Source organism: Diceros bicornis, chromosome 30 (genome assembly GCF_020826845.1).
Source record: "Diceros bicornis minor isolate mBicDic1 chromosome 30, mDicBic1.mat.cur, whole genome shotgun sequence".
In the NCBI taxonomy this organism is placed as follows: Eukaryota; Metazoa; Chordata; class Mammalia; order Perissodactyla; family Rhinocerotidae; genus Diceros; species Diceros bicornis.
Genome location: NC_080769.1, coordinates 1,344,335 through 1,356,060, shown reverse-complemented (window position 1 = coordinate 1,356,060; position 11,726 = coordinate 1,344,335). Strand labels below are relative to the sequence as shown.

General features: G+C 50.8%; 1 protein-coding gene across 6 annotated transcripts in view; it reads left to right on the top strand.

The window, feature by feature from the left end:
• The first annotated feature begins 37 nt into the window (after window positions 1-37).
• Window positions 38-11,726, top strand: part of LOC131394246 (ral guanine nucleotide dissociation stimulator-like) — a 34,606-nt gene continuing 22,917 nt past the window's right edge. For 2 of the 6 annotated variants that reach the window (XR_009216087.1, XR_009216088.1), the window contains exons 1-7: window positions 38-121; window positions 891-1,106; window positions 1,481-1,583; window positions 2,516-2,640; window positions 3,920-3,991; window positions 5,076-5,257; window positions 5,799-5,889. Coding sequence is in view for 2 of the 6 variants with exons in the window: in XM_058525458.1 (XP_058381441.1) it covers window positions 71-121; window positions 891-1,106; window positions 1,481-1,583; window positions 2,516-2,640; window positions 3,920-3,991; window positions 5,076-5,257; window positions 5,799-5,829 (780 nt within the window). In the remaining 4 variants the exon portion in view is untranslated. The other 4 variants (XR_009216086.1, XR_009216085.1, XM_058525458.1 and 1 more) reach the window with 4 other exon arrangements.

The following is an 11,726-nucleotide window of genomic DNA, read 5'->3' as shown; positions in this document are numbered from 1 at the left end:
TGGACCATCATTTCTAGTGAGAAGTCCATCTCCACCTGTGGCTCTTAAGGAGCGTGAGAAGCTTAATCTCATGGCCTTCCCTCCTAAGCTGGTGGTGGAGCAGTTTACCATGATGGATGCGGTGAGCAGCTGGGCTTTCAGGGTGGTGTGGGGCAGGCCTTCCCTCTGCTATCGTTGCCCCAGACCTGATCCAGACTCCTATGATCTGGGCCCAAATCCAGGCTCCACCCTTTACCAATCATAAGACCTGGGCAACTTTCTGAACACCCAAGCCTTTGCTGTCCACCTGCAGACCGTGGAGGTGGACATTAAGAGGACCTGTTGCACAGAGTGACTGTGCCAACTCCATGAGGTAGAAGAGATGGAAAGCTGGGTGGGCCCTGGCCCATCTGTGCAGGGAAGGGCTCACTGTGTACAGCCTGGACCCTGGTGGCCCAACCGTCTGCTCAGGAGTCTCAACAGCCTCAGGACTTATTAGACGCCTGATGTGTACTCCACTACAAGGGAGACAGACAAGGCCTGTGGGTGTAGCTGCCACGCGGGGATGTGCATCAGAATGTGGAGTGGGACCAGAGGGGGGATCAGGGTATTGGAAGATGCCCCCTTGGGATGAGCCTAGTTGAGCCACCATCTGGAGCTTGGAGTTAGCCAGCACGGGCTGGGTTCAAATGCCCCTCTCCCTTCCCTGCCAGTATTGGGTCCTGGGTCATCCTGTGCTGGGTGTCCTCAGTGGACAGAGAAGAAAAGCCAGGGACTGTCACAAGGCTCAGGCCACATCCTGAGCTTTCTGAGCTCCAGCTCTAAACTGTGACTCCTGTGTGGGACTTTGGGGGCTGTAGGCACAGACCTGGGGTGTGGCAGGGCTCGGTGACACTCCCCCTGTTCTCCAGGAGCTCTTCCAGAAGGTGGTGTCCTCTCCGTGTCTGGGCTCCACCTGGGGCAAGAGGAACAAGCCCGGCAATGAGCACCAGACACCCAACGTCCAGGCCACCGTCGACCACGTCAGAAGGGTGGCCAGCTTCGTCATCATCCCCTGCCTCGGGGACCCGAGCAAGACAGCCCAGGACAGGGTGAGGGTGGTGGAGCGCTGGATCCAGGTGGCCCAGGTGTGCTGTGGGAGGCCCAGTGGAGCCCCTCTCTGAAGCCTTGGGAACTGCCTCTCCACATTTATCAGCTCCCAGGATTGCAGTGTGTGGTCTAAGCCCCTGCACAGTCCCTAGGACCTTCCTGCCAGGGGCCCGCTGACTTTAACTCCAGGTCCCAGTGAGAGGATGCTCACTTCCTACCTGGCTCCTTCCCTGGGTTGAGCTAAAATCCTGCTCCCTGTGAGTGTTACTCTTTGGGTCCTAAATGTGCCCTTCTGGGACTCCCTGAGCATCTGTCTCATCCAGGAGGGGAGATTTAAATAGAAGGGTACTGAAGCTAGAGCAAGCTGGGCTACAGTGCCCCACCTCACAGCTCATTCTCTTCCCTTCCCCAGGAGTTCGAGATCCTGAAGAACTTCTTCTCGTCCTGCACTGTCAACTCTGCTCTGCAGAAAACCTTCACAAGCCACCTGAAGAACACACGGGGGAAGTTTCCCGGTGGGTAGGCCTCTCTCCATAGGAGGACCAGGGTGGATGGGGGATCTCTTGTATGTCTGCCATTGGCCCCTCAGTCAGCTGGGAACTCCTGGGAGGCAGCAAATGCTGGGGACAGGGCCTGGGCCTCGGCAGGGGGTCTCTAAACCTTCCGGGGTCCTTAATGCACCAGTTCTGCTTTAGGACTCGGCTTCCCTAAGTGTCAGGTACTAAGTTGAGCCAAATTGGAGATTTTCAAGTGTTTATAGCAACAGAACCCCATGCCCAGTTGAAACTCAAAGCAGTCAAAACAGAGCTGTTCTGTAGAACTGGGGAGTGGAGACCCCAGTGACCAACAGGAGAGCCCCCTCCCAGCTCCATGAGACCTTAGCGCTCAGAGGAGCCCAGTGAGAACACTCCTTCAGGCAGTTTGAATCTCTTGGGTTTGCAAAGAAAAGGGATTTGCATTCAGACCCCTCACATTATTCCTAAATTTATCCCTCGTTCTTTCCCCTCCCCTGAGAGAGAGCTCTGAAAATCTTAAGGAACTCAATAGTCAAGACAAGTCCTTGAGCAGAGAACTGATGATCAAGGTAGAGTGGAGGCTGGGGGTCTGGAAAGAGAGGAAGGGTGCAGAGGAGGGGCACTGGGCAGGCTGTGGTTTTGATAGTTTCTCCCTTGAACTTTCTCTGAAACATTCCCGTCTATCTCATCCAGATTAACAAGCAGAGGGATCTGTTCTGCCCATGGGCAGGTGGGGTGCCATTTGTGGGCGGGAGGCCCTGGTCATGAGACACAATGGTGTTGGCTGGGCTGTTCCAGGAGGAGTTGCCGAGCTGGCGCCATCAACAGGTCTCTGGCTTCCATGTATGTCCATCCTGCTGGATGTAGCTTCTTCCAGGCTGTTGGGTGGTTGGGGTGGGTTTAGCCCTCAGCCTAAACCTATCCTCAGGAAGCCAGGACCCTGCTGCTCCTTCTATCTTCACCACATCTCCAAGGGGCTGCATCCTGCCTGCCCCAGGGATGTGCGTGGCAGAGGATTCCCATGGCCCAGGTGGAAAAACAGGCTGCTCATCCTCAGGTGAGAGATGTGTGTGCATTCTGGGACTCCCCACTGGACCCCTAGAGCAGTCACTTCACTTGAATCAACCACAGGAGTCTAACCTGAGTGCCTGGTTGGCAATGACATATGCCCCCAGTGGCTTATGAGAAGCGTCTAGGCAACTGATGGATTCTTAGTGGATCCTGCTGAAAGGACCTTAGGAGCTTCATGTAAACGGGGAATCAAAATGTCCTGTCATCCCCTTCTCTGTTGATCAGAGGTGGCACCTTGGAGGTCCAGTTCTTGAGTGGATAAAGAAAGAGTTCAGGGGCCGTCCCTGTGGCGCAAGCGGTTAAGTGCGCGCACTCCGCTGCGGCGGCTCAGGGTTCGCCGGTTCGGATCCCGGGTGCGCACCGACGCACCGCTTGTCGACCTATGATGTGGCAACGTCCCATATAAAGTGGAGGAAGATGGGCATGGATGTTAGCCCAGGGCCAGTCTTCCTCAGCAAAAAAAGAGGAGGATTGGCAGATGTTAGCACAAGGCTGATCTCCTCACAAAAAAAAAAAAAAGGATTCAGTGCAGGGGAATGTCCTGAGGCGTTCCTTGGGGAGGAGAAGGCTTTGGCTTGGCCTCTGGCCCAGCCTGGGGCCCAGACACTCCACGGGACTGGGGCAGGCAGGAGCCACTCAACCAGACTCCCAAGACACCCCGTCCTCTCCATCCATGACTCAGCCCAGGACCAAGCTTTGAGAGCTCAAGGGACAGGACTCTTGTCAGTGGTGGGGCTGGGGGTTAGGCAAGGATGTTGGAACAGGGCCTCTGACTGAGAGGGGCAAGCGGCCTCTCTTCTGTGGGCCCCTGAGCAACACACTGCCTATGTTTGGGTCTCTGTCTCCTCATCAGGGAAATGGAGGGATGGTGATTGTGTGGTGCAGGCCTCACAGGGTGGTGTTGAGGTAAGAGGGAGGAAAGGAATGTGGGAGCTTTCTGCCTACTCCACCTGGAGGGGTGAGGGCCAGAACAATGATGACAGTCTTGTGACACTGAGTCCTCATGAGAACCTGTGTGGTAGCCGGAGTTCTCACACTTTCCAGATGAGGAAACAGGCTCAAGGAGGCCAGGCCACAAGCCCAAGCTCACACCCAGAGTGAGAGTTGGAGCTGGGCTTGTTCTGGAATCACAAGACCTTGGAGGATGGAATGACATTGGTACCAGTTGACTCAAGTCAGATGTCCAGTGTCGGAGGCCAGTGGTGCTGGAGAGAAATGGGGTGAGGGGAGTATGGCCTCACTGACACTGTCCTCGACCCTGGCAGGAGGGGCCCTCCACGTTTGCTCCCCCAGAGAGCAACCCCCAGAGAGTGCAGGAGAAGCAGCAGCAGCGGCAGGTTAGTGTGCCTGTGGGGGAGGGGCTCTGTGCTCCCAGCTGGAGGCCTGAAATCAAAAGATGAGGGCCCTTCATCTTGGTGCCACAGTGTCTGAATCCCCCAGTAGAAGTGACCAAGAGGAGGGCCTGGAAGAGCTGGTGCAGGATGAGTGTGTTTTGGGGAGGGCAAGGGACTGCACACCCTGTGATTTGCCAGAAGCCGGCCCTGGGAGGTGAGGAGGAGGAGTGTGGTGTTCTTGGGGTGTGAAGGGAGTAGGAATTGACGGGAGGCTGCTGAGGGTCCTAGGCTGCTCCTCGTGGGAACCCTGGGGTGGGCCAGGTGGCTGAGTGTGGGGACTTTTCAGGAGAGGGTCTACATGGGGTCGACTTGAGAGCAAAGGTTCATCCCACCCACACCCCGATGTCACAAGGTGTTGTCCCCTATCTTGGAACTCTGCTCAGTGACCTGCTGATGCTGCACCTGGTGATGGGTGACTATTTCGAGGTGGGTGCACCTGAGGTCTAGGCAGGAAGGACCAGGATTCTGAGCCTTGGGATGCGGGAGCCCCCGAACTGAGCTCTGAGTTCTCAGCACTTGGCACATCTCCTCTCATGAAAGCCTTGCAGCCACCGCTGGCAGCTGGGGCATCAGGCCTATTTTAGCGATGAGTGAACAGAGTTTCTGCCAGAGAAACCCATTCCAGTTACCCAGGCTGGGGAAGCTCAGAGTTGCCTGATGGCAGAGCTGCGTGAGGTTTTATCTGAGCTGGACTCAGCCTGTAACTCCCATGTTGCCCATGAAGGGAGAAAGAAGTCGGCCCCCCCCAAGTCAGGAAGCACATAAGTGCCTGAGCAGTCCCCTCTGCCTGAAGCCTCAGCCTCCAAGTCTGTCATCAGAGAGAGTTGTGCTGCCAGGTCCCTCAGTTACACCCCCATGTCCTCCTCCTCTGGAGCCCAGAGGCAAGCCTAGGTCCAAGTCCTGTTTTCTCTGCATGCCTGGCCCCCTCTGGGGATCTGGCAGTAGTGCAACATGAGAAGGGGTGGGCATAGGGAGCTAGTCAGGCTAGGGGTCTTTGTCTGATGTACTCTGGCTGTCTACCTTCCAGGGGAATGGGATCAACCTTGAGAAGAGTACTGAGGAGCAGCTGTGGCACTCCCTGCAGGGGAGAGGAAGGAGGTGGAAATCAGAGACCTTCTGGGCAGAACAGTCCTTGGCTTCACCCGCTGTATCTTACATTGAGTGGAAGAGTTTGATACCAGAGAAGTGGGAGACCCATCCAATTGGCGGGTGGGTTGAGGGGAGGATGGCATCAAGGAAATCTTCCTGGAGGAGGGGTTGATTATTCCCATTCTGAGAACTGGTAGATCCTGGATGGAACTGGAGGGAAGGATGGTTTCCAGGACTGGTCCCCTGCCCCACTCCTCACCTCCAACAAGACCCCTGCAGCATCCCCCACCCAGGCCCTGTCTGCATCCTCTCCTTCCCTCTGGTCCCAGGAATACCGAGTCATGAGGGAGATCCTGCTGCTCCAGGAGGCTGCAAAGAATTACAAGCTAGAGCCCGAGGGAGCCATTTGGGGCCTCGTTCCAGGACATGGAGTTGCTCAACGAGAATGAGAGGTGAGGCCGGGCAGGAGTTGGGTGAGGGCAGGGGTGGACTCTCCCTGTTGGCCAGTCCAGAGAGCCTGTCTCCATGGTGCCCCACTCATCCCCCGGCCTGATTACATGGTGATCTCTGGGACACCCAGACTCCAGCTGCTGGGCAGGCAGTGGGGGGACCCCTGAGGTGTGGTTCCTGGTAGGCTCACAGGTGCCTCTCTGTCCTGTAGCTACACCTTGTCCTGCCAGCCAGAGCGCTAGACCTAGTTGGCCTGCAGAGTACGCAAGGCCAAGAAGAACCGGCCATCATCAAGGTCAGGGGTGAGTGAGTGTCTGGGCCGGGGTGACTGACTCCTAGGGGTTCAGTAAGGCTTTGGGCTAAGCGTGGCCTTGGGGAGTCGGATAGCTGGCACTGGGATCCCAGCTCCACTATTGACCAGTCCTGTGACTGGGGTGACTCTCTTCAGCTTCCTGAGACTCCGTTTCCCCCTCTGTGAAATAGGTAATACTAAATGATCGCTCACGTGGCAGGGACAAATGGGGTACTGGTGGCTGACAGCACTGAGCACAGGGTCTGGAGCACCCAGTGCAGTGGGGACATGGTGGGGGGCCATGATTCTGAGGGAGGCCACGCAAGATAACCCGACTCTTCTACTCAGCCCCCAGGCCCCAACCCCGAACCCCATACCAGTGGCCGATCACAGCCCCATCCTCAGCAGCGGGGACACAGCTGGGATGCTTGCGATGCACAGGGTCAGCTCCTCCCATTTGATGGGAAGGGGAGCATTGTAAGCTGATTCCTGGGGTCCCCTGAAGCCCAAGAGAGAAGGGATGACCCCATCCCAGCTCCCTGACATCTCTACCTCAGCACCTACTCACCCATTGGGGAGAGACAGTGGTTATTTGTTGTAAATAATAAATGACATATTTGAATATTATATTAAAGTCCTGTTCCCTTTACAGCTTGGGAGTTGTGGTGTGGTTCTGTCGCTTTCTGTAGGCATGTGAGTGAGACACAGAATCTCACATTTCTCCTTGAATCAAGAACTCTTCTGGGCCGGCCCCGTGGCTTAGTGGTTAAGTGCGCACGCTCCGCTGCTGCCGGCCTGGGTTCGGATCCCGGGCGCACACCGATGCACCGCTTCTCCGGCCATGCTGAGGCCACGTCCCACATACAGCAACTAGAAGGATATGCAACTATGACATACAACTATCTACTGGGGCTTTGGGGGAAAAAAATAAATAAATAAAATTATAAAAAAAAAAAAGAACTCTTCTGAGTCATCAACTTATTGTATGTTGGAGAAGGGAGAAAGGCCAGCCCCCTTTTTGGCTAGTGACATCACTCCCAATTCCCCCTAACTCCGAGAACAAGTTCATTTCAGTATCATTCAGCCGCTCCAGGGGCGGACACGGTCCCCGGCCCGTTCTCCTGGGATTTAAAGGTTAATGGTACTTTCACAGGCAAAGCAACAACCACTGAAATGTGGATGTCTTTAAAACAGCACTACCCAGGACCAGGTCGTGCCATAGGCAGGGGGTGCCTTTCTACATTCTGGAGGAAGAAGGAATGTTTTCTGCTTCTCCTGTTGAGGTTTCTTTTGACCAAATTTTAGGAACTTGTAGTTTTCTAGTTCAATCTCTGGAATTGCATCAGCTGTAAGTGGGGAAAACAATGTAAAAAGATCAAAACATGCATGTGGAGAGGACAAGGCCCGCAAAGGTGATTTGCAAATGGACTAAAGGCAGACAGGACTTTCCCTCCTGATACCCCTCTAGTGCCTCCATGTTCACCACTGACCTAGAATTGAATCCTGCTGGGGTCCATGTCCAGGACTGTGAAATCTGTTTCCTGCTGTTTTGTATCCAATGGGAAAGATCTGTGACGCAGCTTTAAGTCTACCACTGGGCCTCATTCCATAAACACGACCGACCGCTCTCTGTGAACCAGGATTTCCAGCACAACTGCCTTCCGTATGCCATTCCCTTTAGGGCAGAAATTCCCTAGAAGGCCCCCAGCCTCCTCCCTGGCTTGGCCTGATGGATCCCGAGTGAGCTCTGCTTTACCAGGATAAGGGACCATAATCCTGACCAGTGAGTGACCCCACACTGTCCCTTGCTGTCCAGGTGACATCTGAGGCCGTGTCATTCTGAGGTCCATGGTCTTAGACAGTCCTCCAGTTTACATACTCAGTGTTGATGTTGCCAACTTGTCCAAATGGGGCAATTTGGCCCGAACCATTAAAGTGTGTCACCCTTGGGTGGTTGTGTTTTTTTCCCGTCTTGCGCTGTGGTTACATTACAACCACCTGATGGGTTGTGAACCCTGTTTGGAGCTTTGAAAGATGAGGCATGACAGGGGTGTGGGGTGGTCCAGCAGGAAATGCCACGGAACAGATGATCCATGGTCGTGCATGAACACAGACTTAGCAATTAAAATACTGAAATGCTTCCCATCTGGTGGTGAATAGACACTGCTCTGACCTCACACCGAGAACCCACCCCGTGACCAGGAGCTTTCAAGGGGTTACCAAGTGGCATTTTGAACCTCATCCCTTGGAAACACCCTGTAAGACAAGAGCCAGATGAATCGCTTGGCACTTGTGAGTTATCGCCTCCTTTCTGATGGCTGCAAGTGTCACCCAGACACACAGGCTGGACTCTGCCAGGGAAGCCTTCTCAGGACAGGCAGAAGCTGAGGATGAATCCTGGTTCCCAGCATCCCAGGCCCTTCCTGACAGGGCACAGCCACCCAGGAAAGTGGTTTGGTAATGGAAAGACTATGAAGGCAATACTTCCCCTCCAAAGAGAAAGAGAAGTACCAATAGTGAAAGCTTGATTCCTCAAATAGTCAATTAAATCTCAACAAGCAGTGAGTTCTTGTCAGATTACTGATGCCGAAAAATGGTCTCTTGATAATAGCATAATCCCCCAGCTGCCATGTCCATCTTCATGAATCAAATTTCCAACACATATGGATCTAAAAAACTGAGGGAAATCTGGTATTTCCTTAGATGCAACTCTGAAGTAGCATGCAAGAAGGAACACAAAAATGGAGACCTAGAAGTAAATATCTAATTTGAGAACATAGACATCGAAGTGCTTTGGAAATAATATTTTGGAATCTATTGGAATATTACACAAAAAGAATAATCCACTTTAAGTAGGTTTTACTGTGACTGTATGGGGAAAAACTGAATCATCCTGTGACGTTGATAACTCGCTGCTGACTTGAAAGTACAAATAAATAAAGTACATAGTAAAGGAAAATGAGAGAACAGCATGAAAAAGGAAGATCTTTCTCTCCTCACCTGCAACTCAACCTCTCACCTCAGAAAGAAACCACTGTCTATATTTTCTATTTCACGCAGCAGAGTTTAATAAAAGAAACGTATTGTTATATTTCAAAGTTTCAAGAGCTCAAAGCACAAAAACATTTGGGATGCTGCCAAGAGACCTCACTGAGGTGCCTGCTCCATTTCATCTGCTGTCAAGACGGCCTTCTTGGCCCCTCACTTTCTCTGCCTCACTAGCAAGTCTGTCCGCCATCAGTGCTATCACCAGTCTCTCTCCTGTGCTCTTCACTGCCCTTTCCTCCTTCCTGATACCTTCCTCAGTCGCCAGAAATTGTTGGCAGTGGAGCTGTGGAATGCCCAGATCAGCTCCTGGAATCATCCCTGCCAAATCTGAAGACCGGCAGGAGTGGGCATGGGACCTGGAGTGCAGACCACCTGCGAGCACACCTGGCAGGGATTCACCTGTGTGACTAGGTGCTAGGTTTTGCAACCCTTTGGCAAGCTTGAAAGGAGTTACCAGTTGTCCTGCACTGCTGCAGGCCTGGAGTCCTTGCAGTCTCTCTGGCCAGCAGACCTGGTGGGGCTGGTCCAAGGTGTCCTCCCAGAGACCCTTCATTGCCAGGATGGGATGGAATTCTAGTACCCAGCCTCTTGAATATGTCACTGGACATCCTTATAGGGATGGAGATGTTTAAACCAGGCTTTGGTTTGGACTGGATCCCACAGTTATGCTGCTTCCTCTGTGAAGACGTGGCTATCATCCTTCTTTTCCTCTTACCCTACAAAAGTAAATCATGAAATTGAGACAAATGATAAAGGAAGCCTGCCTTTTTAGGACAATTATCCTGGCTGTTTTGTACTTCCACCCTCCCTCTATCCTCTGGGAATAGATCTGACCTGTGTCCCGGGATGTCATCAGGCAGATTTGCATCAAGAACAGAAAGCTCAAGGTCAAAACTCAAGGCTACTCCAGATCATTTCTCCTCCCCCATCCTGTTAACACCCCCTCCTTGTTTGAGTGTGTTTCTATTCTTTTCTTGTCCTTGTCACTCTCAACCTCATAAGTCCTGGCACTCTCTCTCAGGACAGTCGGTCCCCAGTCCTTTACTAAATCCCAAATCCTACCATTTCTGTGTTTTCTGATTACTCATTTGCTTAATCCATTGACCACTTGGTGTTCATAGAAGTTAAATCAATAGTGATATTATCAACCACCCCCTGTTAACGACTTACTCCCATATCCCAGATGTTCACATAATCCAAATGGTTATGTTCAAAAGTAAATAATTCAGAAAACATATTCACCCACCACAAATTCCTGATCTCTAATATTTTTATTCAAACACTCATACAGTAGATACCTGTGCCTCATGATCAGAAGTAGTGCCAGATCACCGATCCTCACCTTAATTTCCTCCTACACCTATCAATCCTGAATTCCATGGACTATGATCTCAATAATTTCCTTGGAATAATAAAAAATTCCTTACCACTCATTTATGTTGTAAACCTCCAAACCCAGAAGATCCCAATTATCTGCCATGCCGCAGCTACTGCTGGTCTTATAACAAGCTGAAGAAAAAGCATGAAACATGATCTTTTGGTACCACTGTAAATACAAAACCATCTGTATCAACTGGGAAGCATCCATAATGCCTGGAAATCTTGTTCTCTTTTTTCGTGTTGGCTCAATAACAAGACGATAAATCAATTTAAAAAATGGGCAAAGGACCAGAGTAGACTTTTCCTAATGAAGACATACAAGTGGCCAACAGGTGTATGAAAAGGTGTTCAGCATCACTAATCATCAGGGAATGCAAATCAAAACCACAATGAGCTATCACTTCACACCTGTTAAGACTGCGATTATCAAAAAAACTAAAGATGGCAAATGTTTTTGAGAATGTGGAGAAAAGGAACCCTTGTGGGAATGTAAACTAGTAAAACCATTATGGAAAACAGTATGGAGCTTACTCCAAAAATGAAAACTAGCATATGATCCAGCAATCCCACTTCTGGTATATGCCCACAGGATTGAACTCAGGGTCTCAAAGAAATACCTGCACTCTAATGTTCATTGTAGCTAATTCACGATAGCCAAGATATGGAAGTAACCTAAATGTCACTGACGGATGAATGGATAAAGAAATGGAATATTAGTCAACCTTGAAAAAAGAAGGAGTTCCTGCCATTTTTGACAACATGGATGGACCTAGAAGACGTTATGCTAAGTGAAATAAGGCAGACAGACAAAGGCAAATACTCATTTATATGTGGAATCTTAAATAGTCAAACTTATACAAGCAGAGGTTAGAATGGTGGTTGCCAGGGGTTAAGGGGATGGAGAAATGGGGAGCTGATGATCAAAGGATACAGAGTTTCAGTAATCAAGATAAATAAGTTCTGGAGATCTAGGATATGGCATAGTGCTTACAGCTAACGAGACTGTATTGCGTACATCACATTTGCTAATAGTGTAGATACTAAGAGTTCTTACTACACAATAATAGTAATAAAGGAGGTGAGAGAAAACTTTGGGAGGTGATGGATATGTTTGTGGCCTTGATGGTGGTGACAGTCTCAAGGGTGTATACTTATGTCCAAATTCATCAAGTTGTATATGGAAAAGTATGACATCATCATTGATTCTTCTGCACCTTGAAGTACGCCGTGTCCTCATCACAAGAGAAAAAAATTTGTAACTATGTATGGGGACATATGTTAACTGGACTTATTGTGGTGATCATTTCAACATTTATACAAACACTGAATTATTGTGTTGTACCGCTGAAACTAATTTAATGTTGTATGTTAACTTTACCTCAATAAAAAAAAAAAACAACAGAAAAAACCATTTTAATA